Source organism: Castanea sativa, chromosome 2 (assembly GCF_040712315.1).
Source record: "Castanea sativa cultivar Marrone di Chiusa Pesio chromosome 2, ASM4071231v1".
Taxonomy (NCBI): domain Eukaryota; kingdom Viridiplantae; phylum Streptophyta; class Magnoliopsida; order Fagales; family Fagaceae; genus Castanea; species Castanea sativa.
This window is the reverse complement of record NC_134014.1, coordinates 11,416,382-11,437,209: the sequence shown is the minus strand read 5'-3', so window position 1 is coordinate 11,437,209 and position 20,828 is coordinate 11,416,382. Positions and strand designations below refer to the sequence as shown.

At 38.0% G+C, this 20,828-nt stretch overlaps 3 protein-coding genes across 3 annotated transcripts; 2 read left to right on the top strand and 1 right to left on the bottom strand.

Annotated features, from left to right (window-relative positions):
- The first annotated feature begins 11,990 nt into the window (after positions 1-11,990).
- LOC142623785 (major allergen Pru ar 1-like) lies at positions 11,991-13,002 on the top strand. Its single transcript, XM_075797245.1, has 2 exons — positions 11,991-12,363; positions 12,457-13,002. The coding sequence occupies exons 1-2, from the start codon at positions 12,180-12,182 to the stop codon at positions 12,753-12,755; spliced, it is 483 nt and encodes a 160-aa protein (XP_075653360.1). The 5' UTR covers positions 11,991-12,179; the 3' UTR covers positions 12,756-13,002.
- A 4,810-nt stretch (positions 13,003-17,812) lies between these two features.
- LOC142623796 (pathogenesis-related protein STH-2-like) lies at positions 17,813-19,380 on the top strand. Its single transcript, XM_075797253.1, has 2 exons — positions 17,813-18,057; positions 18,814-19,380. The coding sequence occupies exons 1-2, from the start codon at positions 17,874-17,876 to the stop codon at positions 19,110-19,112; spliced, it is 483 nt and encodes a 160-aa protein (XP_075653368.1). The 5' UTR covers positions 17,813-17,873; the 3' UTR covers positions 19,113-19,380.
- A 67-nt stretch (positions 19,381-19,447) lies between these two features.
- On the bottom strand, positions 19,448-20,315 carry LOC142623797 (major strawberry allergen Fra a 1.07-like). The gene is made up of 2 exons (XM_075797254.1): positions 20,004-20,315; positions 19,448-19,896 (listed from the first exon to the last, which is right to left on the bottom strand). Exons 1-2 carry the CDS (start codon positions 20,182-20,184, stop codon positions 19,595-19,597), a joined length of 483 nt encoding a protein of 160 aa, XP_075653369.1. The 5' UTR covers positions 20,185-20,315; the 3' UTR covers positions 19,448-19,594.
- Positions 20,316-20,828: the final 513 nt, after the last annotated feature.

The following is a 20,828-nucleotide window of genomic DNA, read 5'->3' as shown; positions in this document are numbered from 1 at the left end:
ATGCCTAATTCCATCGGCACTTTCAAGGAATTAGGCGCGCAATTTGTATCACACTTTATCGGGAGTCGCCGACATAAGAAGTCTACCACATGTCTAATGAACATTAGACAACGAGAAGACGAGACTCTAAGATCATACATAGCTCGCTTTAACAAGGAAGCTCTCTCAATAGACGAGGCAGATGACAAGATACTTGTAGCAGCATTCACAAACGGGCTGCGAAAGGATAAGTTCATGTTTTCTCTATATAAGAACAACCCAAAGACTATGTCTGAGGTATTTTACAGGGCAACCAAGTACATGAACACGGAAGATGCGTTACTGGCCAGAGAGGAAAAGCCTAGAAAAAAGGAAAGACAGGAAGACGTACGCTCGGATAGGGGGCAAAAGAAGGTTAGAACTAAAGAATGACGGGATGATCAGCGCCTTAGACCACCTGCGAGGAAATTCACAAGCTTCACTCCTCTAACCACTCCTATTGACCAAGTACTGACGTAGATTAAGGATGAAGGAGCCTTGACTTTTCCTGGCAAGCTGAAAGGGGATCCCAACAAGAGGCCAAGGGACAAATACTACCATTTTCATCAAGATCATGGTCATGATACGCTGATTGCTATGACTTGAAGCAGCAAATAGAAGCTCTCATTAGACAAGGAAGGCTGCAGAGGTTCTTCACCAAGGAAAGGGCAGACCCGCCACAAAATCAAAATCCTCGACGAGATAATGATCGCCCCAGGCAACCCCTAGGAGATACAAGGATGATTGTAGGGGGCACCACGACTGTCGGGTCATCGAAGAAAGCCCGAAAGACATACCTCAGAACGGTTCAGAACATCCGGATGACGAGTTCCACGCCCAAAATGTCACGAATTGACAAGCCCCTCATTGGATTCTCAGAAGAAGATGCACGACATCTTCACCATCCCCATGATGACGCACTCGTCGTCACCATACAGGCAAGAGACTTTAACATGCACCGAGTCCTCGTCAACAATGGTAGTTCAGCAAACATCCTCTACTACCCTGCTTTCCAACAAATGGGGATTGGAAGGGAGCGACTAGTTCCGACCAACGCCCCACTCGTCGGCTTTGGAGGAATGAGGGTACTTCCACTTGGCGTCGCCACTTTGGCAATAACCATTGGAGACTACCCACAGTGGATCACCAAGAATGTAGCATTCCTCGTAGTCGATTGCTCCTCAGCCTACAACGCCATCATAGGACGTCCAACCCTCAACTCATGGAAGGCTGTAACCTCAACCTACCATCTAATGATAAAATTCCCTACTGATTATGAAGTAGGAGAGTTGAAAGGAGATCAAGTAGCCGCACGCGAATTTTACGTAGCCATGATGGAGATGGACGACCACCTTCAGGCCATGAACATAGAAGAAAGTCAGGCAGCGACGGAGCCCGTTGAGTGGCTCAAAGACGTACCTCTTGACGATTCCCAACCGGAACAGATTAACAAAATCGGCACCCCTGCAGACCTGTCGGTGCGTCAAGAACTCACGACCTTCCTAAAAGAAAATCGGGACGTGTTCGCATGGAGCCATGAAGATATGCTAAGAATTGACCCATCAATCATGGTACACAAGTTGAATGTGTCAACATCTTTCCCGCCCGTCCGACAGAAGAAAAGAATCTTCGCCCAAGAGAGAGATCGAGCAGTAGCAGAAGAAGTCCGCAAGTTGCAAGAGGCGGGATTTATCAGGGAAGTTTACTACCCTAATTGGTTGGCAAACGTCGTGATGGTCAAAAAGAACAACGGAAAATGGAGGATGTGCATCGACTTCAAGGACCTAAACAAAGCATGCCCCAAAGATATCTACACCCTCCCGCGAGTTGACATCCTGGTGGACTCTACGGCCCAACATCAGCTGCTGAGCTTCATGGATGCGTTTTTCAGATACAACCAAATCTGAATGGACGAAGCCGACCAGGAAAAGACTTCGTTCTTAACAAGACAAGTACTTTTTTGTTACAAAGTCATGCCTTTTGGCTTGAAAAACGCTAACGCAACCTATCAAATGCTCATGAACAAGATGTTTGCACGACAGATTGGAAGAAACGTCCAAGTATATGTCGATGACATGCTAGTTAAAATTCGAAGGGAAGAAGATCATTTGAAGGATCTCAAAGAAACCTTCAATACTCTTCACTCCTACAACATGAAGCTTAACCTAGGAAAGTGTGCCTTCAGAGTGACGGCGGGAAAGTTCTTAGGGTACATGGTATCCCAACGAGGTATCGAGGCTAACCCGGACAAGATTCGGGCCATAATGGGGATGGCGCCTCCTAAAAATATAAAGGAAGTACAAAGCCTTAATGGCAAGGTCGTCGCGCTTAATAGATTCGTGTCGAGGGCAACAGATAGGTGTCTACCATTCTTCCGCACACTGAAGAAGTCTTTTGAATGGACGACCGAATGTCAACAAGCGTTCGAAAACTTGAAGGTCTACCTCTCTTCGCTACCGTTACTAAGTCCCTCACAACCAGGAGAAGAACTCTTCCTCTATCTGACCTTCTCCCCGGCTGCCGTCAGTGCAGCCTTAGTTAGAGAAGACGACAAGGTCCAAAGGCCCATGTACTACGCCAGCAAGGCGCTTCATGGTGTAGAAGAAAGATATACCCCCATGGAAAAACTCACATTCGCTCTAGTCACGGCGGCCCGTAAACTTAAGCCATACTTCCAAGCCTATACGATAGTCGTCCTAACTGACAAACCTTTACAGTGAGCAATGGGCAGTCCTGAAGCCACCGGACGAATGGCATTGTGGTCAATAGAGTTGAGCGAATTTGACATACAATATCGCCCCCGCACTGCCATTAAGGGACAAGTGGTCGCCAACTTCATTGCGGAGCTCACCAGCGCGGAAGGCGAGGAGGCAGAAAATCCCCAATGAAGCGTTTTTACAGATGGGTCGTCCAACAAGAAGGCTGGTGGGGCAGGGACTGTACTTAAATCTCCAGAAGGTGATGAGGTCGAATGTATGATTCGTCTCAATTTCCCTACAACTAATAATGAAGCTGAGTATGAAGCCCTGATAGCAGGTTTAGACCTTGCCAAGGCTGTAGAGGCTGCGAACGTGGTTGTTCACTGTGACTCCCAGGTCGTCATAAGCCAAGTGAACGGCGAGTATGAATGCAAGGGCGAAAAGATGAAGAAGTACTAGGAGCAAGCGAAGAGGAGGGTAGATGAGCTACAGGCCAAGATAGTCCAAATCCCAAGAGGAGAAAATGAGCAGGCCGATTGTCTTGCCAAAACCGCGTCTGCAAAGTTTGACCGTCTTGCCAAAACCTCGTCTACAGAGTTTATGATCACCCTCGACATGGTACTCTCTTTTATTCCACCTTCACCACTAATTGACGTTGTCAATATACAGGAGATTGGTTCCGAAAACAATTGGACCACCCCCCTGATCTCCTACTTAAAAGATGGCACGTTGCCTGACGGGAAGGAGGCCGCAAGGAAGCTGAAGGTCTAGTCAGCACGGTTCGTCTTGATAAAGGACATCTTGTATAAGAGGGGCTTCTCTCGATTGTACTTGAGATGTTTAGGCCCTGAAGAAGCAGACTATGTCATGAGAGAAGTACACAAGGGAATATGCGGCAACCACTCAGGGTCGCAGTCATTGGTACATAAGTTGATTTGGGCCAGATACTACTGGCCGACAATGCAAAATGATGTCCAGATTTATGTAAAAGCTTGCGACAAATGTCAAAGGTTCAGCAATATCATTAGACAGTCAACGGAAGAATTGACCCCAATAACCGCCCCATGGCCATTCGCCCAGTGGGGGTTGGATATCATGGGACCATTCCCAATAGCAGCAAGGCAGTTGAAGTTTCTCGTTATCGGCATTGACTACTTCACCAAATGGGTTGAAGCTGAAGCCTTAGTCACGATCACTGAAAAGAATGTACGGAGCTTCGTATGGAAAAAAATTATTTACAGGTACGAAATTCCAAGGGTCTTGATCTCGGACAATGGTAAGCAATTTGACAACGACTTCTTCCGAGCCTTTTGCTCAGAGCTAGGAATCAAGAACCACTATTCCTCCCCAGCCCATCCTCAAGCAAACGAAAAAGTTGAAGTCACGAACCGATCCTCGCTTCAAATCATCAAGACTCGGCTCGAGGGGGCAAAGGGCATATGGCCCGAGGAGCTGCCTAGCGTACTATGGGCATACAGAACGACGGTAAGGACTCCTACGGGAGAAACTCCATTCTAGCTAACATACAGGAGTGAAGCGGTCATCCCAACCGAGATTGGACTCATGAGTTACAAGGTGGACAATCACGACGAGGGAAGAAATGACGAAGAGCTACATCTATAGCTTGATCTAGCTGATGAGGTCAGGGCGATGGCTGAGCAGAGACTCGCACGATGCCAGGACCTTATGGCCAAGCAATATAACTCCCAAGTCAAACACCGAGACTTCAAAGTTGGAGACCTCTTTTTAAGGAAAGTGATGGGCGCCGCTAGAGATCCCGCACAAGGAAAGCTTGGCCCAAATTGGGAAGGACCTTACAAGATAACATCATGGCTAAGGAAGGGCACCTATCACTTAGAGACACTTGACGGGCAGAGGCTACGCCACCCATGGAACGCCAAGCATCTCAGGAAGTACTACCTGTAAAAGATAGCATGAAGAACACTACTCCTCATTTCCAGTTTATGTCTTTTAATTATTTGTCCTAGTTTATTCTTGTCTATAATACATTCTAAACCCAAAGGGCTGAAAGTTTATTCTTTTCAGAACAATGTTCTACTTATGCATTCATCATACTAAAAGGAGTTCTATTCAGAAACGACTAGTAAATTTGTTATGTCTTCAAGGAGACAACATTGCCAAGCCCACAAAATGGACAACCTCATCACTAAAGTCCACAAAGTGGACGACCTTATCTTTTGAGTCTACAAAATGGACGAATCTACCACCAAGTCCACAAAGTGGACGACCTTATCGCTAAGACCACAAAGTGGACGACCTTATCGCTAAGACCACAAAGTGGACGACCGTATCACTAAGTACACAAAGTGGACGAATCTACTACCAAGGCCACAAAGTGGACGAGGACAACAAGCAGACGGGTTCAGTATAACGTCCAAAAAGAGGACAAATCGATTATAAAACCTACAAAATAAATAAACTTACTAAAATCCATGAAGCTGATGAATAATCAGCAAAGAGGAAAGCTGAACCCGTCACCCACAAGTGTCAGCCGAAAAAGCTGACGCCGTCACATATAAAGTGATGGGTATATAAAGACAATTTTAAATAAGTTGGCCAGACGAAAAAGCTGACACTGTTACCCCTAGAAGCTAACGAGTATATGGCGGCGACTTAAAATAAGTTATTAATCAACTAAAAGAAAGCTGACGCCATTGCCCGTAAAATGAAGAACGCTGACGACGTTGCTCGTAAAAATGACGAATATATGGCAAACAAATAAGTTGTATTGAATCAACTAAGAAAGCTGATGCCGTTAAAATCTGACAGGCATACGGCTAAGTTTTGATCCAACGCCGTCGCCCATAAGGCTGACGGATTGATAAAAACAGCTCGAAGTCTCGACTAAAAGAAGGCTGACGCCGTTATTACTTTGATAAACAGCAGAAAAAACATCATCACCCATAGGCTGACGGGCTCATCACGAGCAAATGGTTTTAACTTAGATAGAAGAGAGAAATATGCCTCGAATGTAAAACAACGTATTAAGATTAACATAAATGATGTCTTTACAAAAGCCCAGAGAAACGGGCGTCAAACATTAAAAGTTGTCTACATTTTACCCAAAAAAAAAAATAGAAGTGCTGAAGTTCATGAAGCGGGGGGATCTTGAGACCTTCTGTCACCTTCGACAATAAAAGGCTAGGCGCCAGGAATAGAAGGCTAACGGCATTTGGATCGTCGCCATGAGGATTTGCTGACAGAGTTGAAGTGATGGGCTTGTTCGCGGCTAGCTGAGCAAGAACGACGCTATCATTCCTCTGGTTAGCATCGTCACCTTCCTCATTGACAGTGTCGCCTGCCGGAGTTGACGGGATAAACTCATCCATGGAAATCTTAGATAAATCCAAGTCAGGATAAACGGATTTTACTTGTTTCAAGCAATCCTCAAACCTGTCACCATAGTAGGCGGCACAAGCATCTATGAAGGATGACGAGTCCTTAAACTCCATCACAGCATCGCTCCTAGCCGTTTCCATGTGAACTAGGATGGACTTCAGCTCCTTTTCCGCCGTCAGCTTGGCTTTTCTTCCAGCTTCCGCCGACGACTTTCCTTCGCTAGCTTCTCCTTTAAATCCTTCAGCTCCGTACCTAGGACACGGTTCGCATCCTTGTATTGCGCTTGTCCGTCAGCTAAGTACTTGATACGCTTATGCAGATGGGCAATCACCCCTTCCTTGGCAGAGCACCTCTCTGACAAAACCTTCATGCAAACCATAGCCTGCATGGCCAAAGAAAAAACAACGTCAGAACATTAAAACTGGTCGGGCACCAAAATAAAGAGAAAGGCATACCCGAGTAAGATCAAACAGGCCTAACAGCCCTATCTCGTTAGTGGCCTGCTCAGTACAAGGGTCCATCTCTTCATCCTTTAAAATGGACTCCATCACCTCCACGACATAGCCTTTGTGGGTTAAAAGGCGACGAACGAATCCTTGGGTGACGGGGCCTGACGAGGTCATCGACCCTTTGCCTGCCCTATGGACGGACCTGGGAGGTAATGACCTCTTTGAAGATTTATCCCCAGGAGTCATGGCAACCTTCTTCCCGGGACGGTCATCCTTGCTGTCAGTTTTCCTCTTGGCTCCTGCCTTCTCGACGAGTTTCGGGGCAGACGGCGGTGTCAACTCACCCCTAGCCTTCTCCTGTTCTTTCTTCTTGGCAGCAGCGGCAGCCCGTACTCTTTGCCTGGCTGACTCCATTTCTGCAAAAGATAGAGAGGGTTAGAAAAGAAACAGCGTCAGGATGCAGACGAAAGAAATTGGGAGATACTCACGCCGACGAGAATAATCATTTAGTTTGCAAGCCTCCTCCGTCGGCTTGGGACCACCACAATACAAATGTAAAGTATCTAGCGTGATTAGGTCCTGACACTTCCGTTCGTCCAAGGGAATAGCCGTCACCCGATGGATGAAATCCTCTTGTTTAGCAGTAATGCGTGGACGGGTGTTAGCTGAAACGAAAAGGAGACGAGGTTAAGGACCAAACAGATAGACAAAGTAAAAAAGTAGACGGGACCAACCTGAGTTCCTAACATATGCCCAGGTGTTGTCAAAAAGGCCATGAGGCATTGACTCCCACTCCTCTTGACGGCATACCCAGTTCGTCCCCTCTACAAAGAAATATCTGCCCTTCCACTTTCTATTGGAATCAGGCATGTCTGATACCAACTTTAACTCTTTCTCCCTTACTGCAAAATGATACACCCCCTTTGACGAAGAGATATGCTGAGGGAGGTAGCACCAAAAGAACTTGTCCAGGGTTAACTGACGGTTCCCACCACTTAAACGACCCCACAGGATCTCGGCACCAATGAAGGTTTGCCAGGCGTTAGGGGCAATCTGGCTGACGGATATCCCCAGAACGTTAGCTAGCTGACGATGTAACGCCGTCAGCGGTAGCCTTAATCCGGCAGCGAACATGGCATCATACATGCCAACAGACGCGGTTCATCCCAAATAATATCTCTCACCCTCCTCAGGAAGGCGAATTGGGATATCGTCTGGTATTTGATAACGTGACCGCAAACTTTTGAAAATATTTTCCGACATCGTCGGGAGGAATTTGTTAACGGACCATTCTGGGGGTAGGATGAGAGGACGATCATCACCAAAAGCTCCCAAGGTACTCTCTAAGGTTTCCTCGCTACCGTCACTCCCACCCCTGTCACTAGTACTTCCTTTTTCTTCATTGATCCTCTGGTCTCCGTCACCTACCCACTCCTCTCCACCGTCCTCGCTCACCTCACTTTCTCTAAAACTCCCTACTTCGCCGTCAGAAGAAGGAGTTGACGTTTCCCTTTCTGACGACCAGGATAGGCCCTCCTCGGGCTCATGGCCTGATTAGAAGACTTCGTTGTAACCCGCTCCGTCGCAGACCTACGATTGATCACTCGTCAACTCCCTAGACATCTGACTACCTACAAACGATGGGTTTATTCTAAGAACCTAGGCCAACGACTTCACTAAAGGGCATTACTAGAAAAATAAAAGAAGGTAAAATGAAGGGAACTTACAAGTAAAAGGACGGCCCCACGAAGTTGATGGCAATCTGGTTGACAGAGTAAAAAGATCAGCAATGACATTCTCTTTCTCTCGAAATCAGCAAGGTGTGAAAAGTTGGAAATAAGAGGGAAAATAAGTATATATAGGCAAAAGAGGGCACGGAAGACGAAGCGACAAGCCCGTCCAGGCACGGAGCCAACCAGTCCAAGCCATGTGTCCCACCATTTAATGGAGATGGCACGAATCGCCACGCATGAATGGTTTCCCAATAACATCAACTCCATAACCCGTCAGCTACAGCTGACGGGGTCATGGAGTAGGGGGTAGCATATGAGGGTGATTTTACAAGTTACTAACACTTTGAGAAGGCTAACAGGAGTAACAAGCCCGTCAGCTCTAGTCACCGAACTATCCCACTTTCGACATCCGTGGCCCTGCCTCACGTCTGAAGGCGTTGGGCTGAAGGGAGAAAACTAATGAGATCAAGGCTGAAGGAAGAAAGCTGACGGAGTCAAAGCTAAAGGTTCTAAGCTGACGACCTTTCCGGAGATAGATGTGTAAGTTGACGACCTTAGGAAGGAAAGGCTAACGGAAGGAAATGCTGAAGAGGATAAGTAAGCCTTCATCCATAACCTATATTGTCCTCTATGAATGCGTATATAAGGAAAGTTCTTGCGCTACACGTTTGGCCCTAGTCGAGAAGATTCCTATAAGGAAAAAGGCTCTAGGAGATATGTAAAATTCACAAATTACTCTCCTAGAAGGAAAGTACTTCCTCACCAATGTGCTTATTTCGGCTCCACACTACTATATATACCCCAAAACCCTCATAAACCACAGTACACATAATTCACTTCAGCTCTAACACTTTAGGGTTATGAAAAAGAAAAGAAGCTCTAACTTGACCTTCGGAGGGTTTTTGGCCGACACCACACCGGTGCACTTTGTTTGGTCTTGTCTGTTGTTGTGCAGGTGTTATTTCGAGTAAAGTAAGGACCACGTGACAACTGGTGGACTTTTCATCATCATCAGTCACGATAACTGATATGGTCGTCTAAGCTTACATAGCACCGTCCACAATATGTATATGTCATCCAGACATCATGCTCATCCATAAGAAGTGGAATTCAATACTCTCATAAATCTAGCCAAATTTGACAGGAATGGAATTTATCACATAAGCCAACTACTTCAGAATGTGGGAGTGGTTTCCCCGAAATTCACTCCTACTTTTTTCATTAAGGGCACGTTTGGTAGACTGTAATAGTGATTACATAGGAATAAGAAAAAGTATTACAACGAATACAAGATGTTGTAATGTAATACTTATTACTATTTATTTGTTTGGTAACCACATAAAGATAGAATCCTTAAAATAATGGAATGTTTAAATAAAATTTTCTAAAATGTAAAATTAGAATAAAATTTAACTTATATTTTAGGAAATATCTTACTCATATAATTGTATTTCCTAAAAAAATAATTTTTTTAATAAAAATTTGAAAGAAATATTAGTTATTTTTTATGACTTTTTATATTTATAATTGTTATGTATATATGGAAAGTTTATTTATATAGAAATATATTAATTTTAGAAATTAATACACCTACTAAAGAATAACTATTACAACCCTTTTGGGGAGGAATAGTTATTCCTCATTTTAAAGAATAGTTATTCATAAGGAATTACTATATCTTGTAATAAAAACAAAAACCAAACTACTGAATAGCTAAATCATATAAATAACTATTAGAGTACATTTGGTAGACTGTAATAGGCACTATAAAATAATAGTTATTCTTATGATTTAGCTATTTAGTAATTTGGTTACGTTTTTATTATAAGGAATAATCATTCCTTACGACTAGCTATTCTTTAAAATGAGGAATAACTATTCACCTTTAAAAGGATTGTAACAACTATTTACATAACAATTATGAAAATAAAATTCATAAAAAATAACTAATCTCTCTTTTAAATTTAAAAAAAATTTTTTTAGAAAGTATAACTATATGAGTAAAATATTTCCTAAAATATATCTTAAGTTTGATTTAAAATGTTTTCATTTCATTATCTTCAGAGTTTTATTATTGTATTGTTACCAAACAAATGAACAGTAATAAGTATTACATTACAACATCTTGTATTCCTTATAATACCTATTCATATTCCTATGTAATTACTATTACAGTCTACTAAACATGCCCTAAGTGTCTATTTGGGAACAGCTTATATAGCTGAAACTGAAAAAATTTTACTATAGATAAAGCTAAAAAATAGCTAAAATAGTATAGTAAAACCTATAAATAGTGCTGAAAAGTTCAATAGAACCTATAAATAATATCAAAAATAAGCTAAATAGTAAAAAAAGCTAGCCTTTTAAGTCAATTTCAAACGCACACTAAGCGAACTTGTCTCCCACGAGTATAGTGGCGTAAAACAAGGAGACCCACTCAAGATCCCCTAAATAAAAGTCAAACCTCACTAAATTTTGAGGTACATGAAAAATTCAAAATCTTAAACACTAAGGTGGCATTTGGTACGAGAAATCCACATTACTCCTAGCATCCAAATTACTGGAAATATGATGCCTTGCAATATGGATGCCTAGAAATGTAACTATTCCTATATTTGATATAATTGGAAATCTAATAAGATTTCTAGGAATGTGAGATTATAATGTTTAGTTTATTTCTAAGAATCTTAAATGAATTATTTATTTTTCTCATTCTATCCTTAGATTTGTAAATCCAATATCAAGTTTTTTTTTATTTAAAAAATATTCCTCTAAATAAATAATAAAAAAAAGATATAAACTATAAATTATGACAAATTCATTAAAACTATAATCTAATATTTTAAAATGACAAATACAATACAAAAATAACTATTTGAATTCTTATTTATTCGTAACAATAATTTTTAAAAGAGCTTAATCAAACTTTTTTTTCACACATGAAACTTAAATAAAACTTTGTTGATGAATATATCAATAGAGTTGTCTATCTATTTATGTTGTTTTGGTAGGAAGAGATAAAGACAAGAGAAAAGATATTGATGATTTGTTTTATATTTTATCTCAATTGCTTAAATGATAAGAAAATGTTATAATTGTCAATTTATAAAAAATACAATTTCCTTCAAACTTAAAAATCTGGATATCCACCTGTTTTAAAAAGAATCTACATTCCTAGGTGAGAGGGAACCAGATCCCCTTGGCATCTGATTCCCTAGTACGATTTGCAACCAAACATGAGAATCTTTAAACATTCTTGAGAATTCCAAAACATTACTCCGTACCAAACGCCACATAAGAATTTTTGGGAGATCTCTAGAAAAATTCTAACTTAACTATTAAAGGATCCTTTGTCAGCACTACAACGGTGCACTTTTATTATATTTCTTACATCTATTCATGTCTTCCATCGCATCTTGTTTTGAACAATCAGCCCATTGATTTCTTGCATCATTAATAACAATTGTGAATATACGTATTGTGTGCGCTTAAACTTATTGTTTATTTAAATCAAATTTCTCATTTTGTGGGACTTCCTTGATGTTTTTGCATTTTAATATTTTCCTATGATTCAATCTGAACGCGTGAACTTTTTATGCCACTAGGCCCACTACTAGAAGCCTTGCAGATTTTCCTATTAAGAACTGTTCCATGATTCCATCCCGTGTTGAAAAATTCGACTTCTAGACCCATATTATTATAATGTATATGTTATAATTGATCAGCACATGGACTTTGAACGTGGAGTTCTGGACTAACATAAAAATTCAAGCCAAAGCGACCTTTACCTAAGTTTCTACATAGCTACAAAAGTAAGGTCTTCCTTATACTCCCTCTTAAAACAATCCTCCCCCATTGATCCAATTGATTCATTTCCTCCATTTCGTAACTTTCCCTCTTGATTCTTAGTCTTAGCAATTATGGGTGTCACCAAAATTTCTCAGTCATTTGCAACTCAGGTAACTCCAGACAGGATGTTCAAGGCCTTGATCCTTGACTCTCATAACATTTGCCCCAAGCTCATGTTTTCATCAATAAAGAGTATCGAATTCATTCAAGGCAGCGGAGAAGTTGGAAGCATCAAACAGATTAATTTCACTGAAGGTTAGGATACAAAACTCTTATGTTTGTGTATTACTTACTTGTAAGTTTTACATAAGAAATTAACATGTTTTGTTTGTTTCGCTATATATGCAGAAAGTCCTTTCAAATATGTGAAACACAGGATTGATGCACTTGATAAAGAGAAGTTCATGTGCAAGCACACTTTGATTGAAGGTGATGCTTTAATGGACAAGCTTGAATATATTACTTATGAGGTTAAGTTTGAGGGATATGGCAGAGGAGGATGTATGTGTAAGATGACCAGTGAGTACAAAGTAAAGGATGGCGTAGAGATCAAAGAACAGGACATTGAGCATGGAAAGGACAGGGCCATAGGGATGTATGAAGTTGTGGAGGCCTACCTCTTGGCACACCCTCATGCCTATGAGTAATGCTAGGGACACTTGAAAAGGTTATTATGTGATGATTTTCAGGATTGTATTTTGTTTTGGAAGTCTTAACACACTATTTCTATGTTTCTTTATAAAAATTTCTTCCTGTTCAATGAGTATTTGCAATTTGTTAATATGTGAATTGAGGTTTACCAGAAACGGGTTAGCCTTGTCTTTGGATATTGTACTTTTTTGTGGTTCAGAAAGATTGAAACATCTAAATTCCTGACACTTTAAACCCAAATAATCAGCAGCATCCTAAACAGTATTTTTCAGTTCATCTTTTATTATATCAGTTCGGGCAGTGTTAATTAGTTTGAAATAGTGTCTTCAATTCACAATTTCAGTTCAAATTAACCTGTGTATACTGACATGTATGCAAAATGATTTGTGTATCAAGTTTTACCGGTTTGATCAATGTGAAATCCTTGCTTCAAGGTAGTTTCAAAACTGAGTCTCACCCTTGCCTTGAGGTGACTTCAACTACGTTATTTGACTGGTAGTTGAAGATTTCAACATTTTTTATGAACGTTGAAGATTTCAACATAAATGACTTTGGATAAGGCGTAATACCTTTAAAATGATTCGATGATTAAATTAATTGTGAATTATTGCAAAATGTAAATCAGGGGAATCAAGATTAAACTAACATATGGTACTTCGTTTCATCATAAAAACAAAATGACAAAGGAAGTATGCCATAAACTATAATGCTAAAGTGCTGGAAAAATAACATCAAAAGGAAACTTACCTCCATTGATGTAACCAAACAACAACAAACATGGTTTGGAAGTTTTGAGAGAGAGGAGAGTAGAGAGGAGTAGAGGGAAGGAGGGTAGTGGAGAGGAGAGTAGAGAGGAATGGTTATTCTCCACCTTGTTTGGATGTTTTTAAAATTAAGTAAAGGGGAGGGGAATAATTAGTTTTTTCATTTGTAATTTTGTTAATATGGTAAAAGTAAATTTGATAATTCATTTGGTTAAGCATTTTTATGCTCCACTCTCCTTCCAAATCTCTCCAATTTGGAGAAATTAAAAATAAGGGGTTAGAAGAAGTTCCAACCCCTCCAAACCTCTCCAAATCCCTCCCCCTCCTTCCTTAAAAAAATCCAAATAAGGTAATTAAATTACTCTCCCTCTCTCTACTCTACTCCCCCAACATCCAAACATAACATTAATACTTTAAGAAAATTAGAAAGATAAGCAAAATATCAAAATTCTCTCTTAAAATATAGGTGTCCAACTCCTTGGACTCCTATATTTTTGCTCATTTACCCTTATATTTCTCTTAAAGTATTAGACTTAGGCATGATTGTAGTTGTTTGGTTATTGGCAGTTATCACAGGCCATGTGTTGCTTGCTACTTGACCTCTTATGAGTTATGACACCTAGTGCTAGTGGCAGAGCAAGGATTTTAATCTTGGGGGCAAAATTTAAAAAGAAAGATTGAAAGATAAATTTAACTTAAAAAATATTAATCAATATTAATAACAAAATAAACAAAGAATTAATTGTTAATTAAAATAATCAAATCTTTATTTCATATTATCAAAACAAATGAACAAAAATAATCAATTCATTGTTAATAACAATCATCTAAGTACATAAAATTTAAATATCTAATATAATTCCTTCAATAAATCAATAAACAAGTGTTAAGAGTATTGTACTATATTTTGTATTCGTATCTCACCACCTTGATTGCTTTTGAAAAGAGAAAATATGAAAAAAGAAAGTTTTTTTTTCTTTCTACCATATAAGGACATAAGTTGTTTTGGTTATTATTATTATTATTATTATTATTATTTTGGGTAAATTATAGGACCCGCTAATTTAAGCCTTGAAGTTATGGCCTGTTTGGAAGTTTAGAGATGGAGGAGAGTAGAGGGGAGGAGAGGAGAGGAGAGTAGTGGAGAGGAAAGTAGAGGTCAATGGTTACCCTCCACCTTGTTTGGATGTTTTTAAAATTAGTAAGAGAGAAGGGAGTAATTAGTCTTTTCTCTTGTTTGGATGTTTTAAAAATTAAGATGGAAATGAGAGGAAATTATTTAAATAGACAAATTTACTCCTATTTGATTTTTTTTATCCAATTAATAAAGCAAAATCTTTTTTTTTTAATCTGTTCTTTCGCTGTTTGGATGCCAAGAAAAAAGAAAAAAGAAAACTTTGTATGCCTGTTCCATCTAACACCACTCTCTTTTCTAAGAAATTGGGGAATTAAAAAGGGAACACCGCCCTCTTCACCAAGCTCCTTGCCATCTGGCACGCCACGTGTCGCGAGATCGCCCGCCACTACGGTGCCAACGCCGCTCAATTCCTCCTGATCGAAGGCGGAAGCTTCGTCGTACTCTCCTCCATCGCTCTCCTCTCGATCTTCCTCATTCTCCCTATCAACCTCTACGCCGGCACTGCTTCTCTGAACGACGACCAGTTCTTCAAAAAGACAATCAACCACATCGCCAAAGGCTCTCCTTTGCTCTGGATCCATTTCCTCTTCATCATCGTTTTGGTTCATTTCGGTCTCTCCGCAATCAAAGAGAGGTTGAGGTTCACCAAGGACAGGAATGGAAATCTGAGCAATCCAGATTAATACTTTAGTTCATTAAAATTCAAAAATTTCAAGTTATTTAATTGATGTTTTATTATTTAGTTTTTCATTTTCGTGGTCTTTCAATGGTTTTTAGCAAAAATGACATGGATGTTTAGTTTCAGTGTCAGTGAAATAATGAGATTCAAATTTTTTTTTTCATCCACCTTAAATTTTCTCAGGAAACAAATGAAGATTATTTTTATAATTAGTTTGTAATTTTGTTAATTTAGAAATGGTAAATTGGAGAATTCATTTGGTCAATAATTTATCTACTCTCCTCTCACTCCAAATCTCTCCAATTTGGAGGAATTAAAAATAAAGGGTTAGAGGGAGTAGAAACCCCTTCAAATCTCTCTCCCTCCTTTCTTAAAAAACTTCCAAACAAGGTAATTGAATTACACTCCCTCTCTTTACTCTACTCCTCTCTTTTTTTTTAACTTCCAAACAGGCCATTAAAGTGCAGTGAGAAAGTTTAAAATATAAAAAATAGAAAATGTGATTAGCTAGAAAAAGGGTTGTGACCTGAGTAATGATAAGGGTAAATTTGGGATAAGGCAAAAAAACACAAGACATGAATAACGTGATTGACATAATATAGACTTTGCAACGTGTGGAGCAATTTTTTTTCCCTCTTTTTTGTATTTGGTTTCATTGTTCTCAAGTCAAGGGTGGAGTTTTTTGTTTTATTTTTTCTATCAAAGTGGGAAGAGTACTTAACAATTAACAAGTCATAATTGCAATTTTTGGTGGAGCCAGAGTAGTTGATACCTTTATTTTCAATTCCTAATTTTTGATTAGCCACCCAGTCAAGTTCTAAGTTATACCTAATCTCCTTGCCATTGTCATCCTAGCCAATGCTTGGTTGCCACATAGTTTGCACAAGTTATAAATATGCCAATTTGGCGCCACACGTCACTCAAGATTTGCCTTTTTTTATATAAACAAACATATGAAAGAAAACGAAAAGTATCAACAACAAAAAAATGAAGGAAACGAAAGGAAAAGAATGTTGGAGCATTTTGAAATTAAAAAATAATTTAAATGATAAGTTAGTAAGTTTTTTTTTTTTTTTTTTTGAGAAAGAATAAGATGGTAAGTTTTTTTTTTTTTTTTTAATTTCAATTTATAGCGTCTTATCATCAGACCAGAACACCAATCAGTTTTTGGTGTAAGCAAGAACAGAACTCTAAATCTCTTATTCAACCATCAAAGAGTTTACCAATTAAGCTAACTGGAACCCACAATAAATTAATAAGTTAAATGAGAAGTGAAAATTTCACGTGATTAATAAGTTTTAAGTTTTAAGTGAGGAGTTAGTGTTTTAATAAAAAATTGAATCTCACATCCCTAAGGAAAGAGAGTCCTTAATAGTTTATATGTTTAAAGTTATTAGTCTTTAAGTGTCTAATGTAGATGTGATGGTCACTCTACAAGTGTAAGTGCTCGTGGAATGTGAGGGGCAGAAGCCGAGGTTCAAGTCTCTAGGAATGAGTTTCACACACATATACACTTAAATTAGGTTAGAATAGAATTTCTATCTTATATATAATAATAATAATAATAATAATAATAATAATAATAATAAAAAGTGTCTAATGTAGGATTAGTCTGTTTAATCCACGTGCATGAAGAAGATGAAGGGGGGGTAAATTGCAACAATCAATCATCTGAACATTGAATATTGGCACATAGCTTAACTATTGAAATTTAATATTAAAAAAACTATTGAAATAACAGTTTCACTTCAAGAATACAGAAAAGACTATGTGAAAAGTGTAAATTTTCCGCAAAATAAACAAGGCTAAGCACATTTATTGTATAGCTTAAAATTCTTTAGTAATAAAAATTAAAACTCTTTTTCTTAATCATTAGAAAATTAAAGGCAAAATGAGAAATAAGAAACTTAGGTCCTTCACTATTTTTCTTTCAATTCTAAAATAATTGTTTACTCTTATGTGTGTATGCACTCATGCATTTTTTTATATATCAATATATTTTATTTTATTTCTTTTTCCTCAAAATTTTTGTTGAGATGGTAGTAAATTCAAAGAACGCATATTTTAAATAATTTGTCATCATTTCTTTCTTAATTGTGCCAAATGGTTGGTAAAAAAATTAAAATATCAATAACTTACCAAAATTTAAAGTAAAATTTAAAGTATATAAATTGTATTTTAACCTTAAAAATAAAATTTAAAAAATTGGCTACAATTATAACTTTGCTTGATAGCTGAACTCAAAACTTGGGCTATATGCGCGAGCTCGAAAGCCCATTCAACCTAGTATGCGCCGCCCATATGTTTGAACATTGAAACGTAATCATTCCAAGAGCCACAAAAATTGAAAAGCCTTTTTAAGTTTGAAAGTCTACTTTCTTTGGCTGTATATCTAACTTCCCATTTTTCCCAGTGAGACTTGTCACCAAACCCCACGCCATCTAATAATGTATATATAGCTCTATCCTCTATGTGACTTTCATTACCATATATCCTCTTATTTATCCCTTCTTCTCACTAAAATCTATAAGCCATGGGGGTCACCAGCTTTACACAAGAGTTCACATGTCCAATTGCCCCATCAAGAATGTTCAAGGCATTGATCCTAGAGTCTAACCAATTGATTCCAAAGCTCTTGCCTAAATTCATAAAAAGTGTTGAGGTTATTCAAGGAGATGGAGGAGCTGGGAGCATTGAACAAGTCAACTTCACTGAAGGTTAGTAATCTAACAGGAAAATTATTAGGTACATCATGAATACAGCTGACATGGTACTTCAAAACAATAGAAAAACGAACTAATTAATATCCAAAAAATTGACTTTATCCCTTGAGTTTGAGTTTTTGTCATTATTTTAGAGCACTGTCGTTGTCTATTACACGTTTTTAAATTGAAATCACAATTTCAGTTTAAAATCACGTGTGTAAGTTGTGTGTTAGTGTGTATGCAATAACTATTTCTCATTAGAATAAAGTTTCTCTCTAAACTAGTTTGGAGAAAAAACCTACAAACTCTTTGTATAGAAAACCTACAAACTCTTTATATATCTTTATATTAAGTATGAATTTTGAAAATCTAATCGTTAAATTGCATGTTCTTACTATATCATTCATGCTTATAAAATTTCAATAAGGTCAAAGATCAATTACTATGTCATCAAACAAATGTTAAAATTTCAAATTTTTATGATCTAAAATTATGTATAAAACATAAATTTATTGATCGAATAGTAAATAACATCTGATTTGAACAAAATTTGATATGCATGTTAAGAACCTAAGGAACATGAAATTTAACGGTTACATTTTCAAAATTTACATCAAAAAAGAGATATATGAGAAGTTTGAAGAGTTTCTCTCCAAACTAGTTTGGAGAGAAACTTTGTTCTCAAACTAGCTATCAAAAATTATTTTAATTGTGGCAGTGTTTTTCATACAATGACTTTAATGTTTGTTTTGTTTGTTAATCATGTAGCTAGCCACTTTAAATATGTGAAACATCGACTTGATGAGCTTGATAAGGAAAATTTTGTGTGCAAGTACACTATGATTGAGGGGGATGCTTTGGGTGACAAGCTTGAATCTATTGCTTACGAGGTCAAGTTTGAGGCAGCTAGTGATGGGGGTTGCATCTGCAAGATGATAAGCAAATACAACACTATTGGTGATTTTGAAATCAAAGAAGAAGAAATTAAGGCAGGCAAGGACAGTGCTATTGGGATCTACAAAGTTGTGGAAGCCTACCTCTTGGAGAACCCTCAAGTCTATGCTTAGTTGGGGACCTAAATATAAATTTACACCCAATTCTCAAATATTAATTTCAATTCCATACATGATATGGTTCTTTGCTTGTTCTTTATTATATGCCCCATAAAGAGTAAAAAGGGTATGTATACACATTGAGAGTCAGATTTAGAGCTCTTGGTCCTTTTTTAAGTTTTTGGATGTGTAGTTTGAAACTCCTTTACTTTTTTTTTTTGTTTCTTTTTCGAGTCTCCTTAAGATGTTATCGATACTTTACAGAGTGGCACTTCGTTATCACAACAGATTGATTGAGATAGAAAATTCTTCTATTGTGACAGATTAAAAATTCAGCATGCCATCACCATTTCTTCACACTAACAATAAAACTGTAGCATCAAATCTTCTTGCCAAAGGAACCTATTTTAGACAATAAAATGTTTATGCTGTTAAGACAACAGACAATACATAGTCATCGGAGCCTATTTAAGCCCATTTTGTTTATTGGTAAAATTTTATGCATAAGCATCCGGATTTGCCAGAAGGTACCCCTCGATGACCTTCATAATTGCCAAAGTCCCATCTTTTATGCGTGTAATTTCTTCTTCGGACAGTAAGCTGTCTTCCAATGATTCGTACTCAATTTTCATCTTGGCTAAGCAGCCTCCTTCTCTAGTAGAATTGAGGGTAATCTCAGCCACAAAAGACTTCAATTTGAGACCAACGAGACCACCTTCAATGATAGAGTACTTGAATATATGATTCTTGTGGTCTATTACTTCAATTCGATCCTTAACATCACCAAATTGCTCATCAGCTGCACATGATCATGTCAAGAAAAAAAAAAATAACACAGTTAGCATAATCACAATACTTTGTTTACATGATTTGCATAATAAGGCTTTCATTATGTAGCATACTAACCTTTTATTAATTTATATTGTTGAATGGTGCCAACTCCACCATCTCCTCCAAGAAATTCAATGCTTGATAAAACCTGGGGAAGAAGCTTAGGCATGAGGTTCTTGAAATCACAAATGCCTGCCCTCCATAGCCTTTCAACAGAAATGGGAGACGCGTACTCATCAACAATGGTCCCAGACATCTTTGTTATGTGATATAGAATGAAGAAAATAAATATGAAGGTACGGTCAATGATGATTAATACGTATCAGATTTATTTATATAGAATTCCAAGGGACAAATTTGTGTTGGGCACACCACTATTCCATTTCCTCATGTTGTGGAGGTCTTATAAGACTAGTTGTTTGTGCTTTTTTTTTCTCAAATAATGTTCAGTGATAATGATGTTTATACTTTAAAAGTATTTCAGGTTAATATCGACAATTTTTCATCATCTAAAACAATTTTATCCCTGTGGACATTGAATACTTTTTTGTATTTCTCAAGCTAAACAACAATGGAAGAATGAGAGTGAAAGAACAGAGAGAAGAAAGCTAGAGAATTCTGAGTAAAACTTGTATATCATTCATAATTAAATACAATACAAACTGTTTTTATATTTATACAACTCTTAATCACTCACTAACAATATTCCATAACTAGCTTGAATAATCACGGAGTTCAAGCGTGATTTATGGATCTATAATTGACAGCTTATGCTAACAAATGCTCAGTAACTACCACTAACAAAATTTCGTATCTAATTGGAGGGAACAGCTATTGAATCTTCTAGAGTTCTCAAGTAACTCCCCTATAGAGTTCCTAAAGTTGTTTCTATTTATTATA

Excerpts from the sequence above, each read along its gene's own strand:
- LOC142623785 (XM_075797245.1), top strand. The coding sequence starts at position 12,180 with ATGGGTGTCACCAAAATTTCTCAGTCATTTGCAACTCAGGTAACTCCA. Across the intron at positions 12,364-12,456 it reads ACAGATTAATTTCACTGAAG|AAAGTCCTTTCAAATATGTG; the intron begins GTTAGGATACAA and ends CTATATATGCAG.
- LOC142623796 (XM_075797253.1), top strand. The coding sequence starts at position 17,874 with ATGGGGGTCACCAGCTTTACACAAGAGTTCACATGTCCAATTGCCCCA. Across the intron at positions 18,058-18,813 it reads ACAAGTCAACTTCACTGAAG|CTAGCCACTTTAAATATGTG; the intron begins GTTAGTAATCTA and ends TTAATCATGTAG.
- LOC142623797 (XM_075797254.1), bottom strand. The coding sequence starts at position 20,184 with ATGTCTGGGACCATTGTTGATGAGTACGCGTCTCCCATTTCTGTTGAA. Across the intron at positions 19,897-20,003 it reads ACAATATAAATTAATAAAAG|CTGATGAGCAATTTGGTGAT; the intron begins GTTAGTATGCTA and ends GATCATGTGCAG.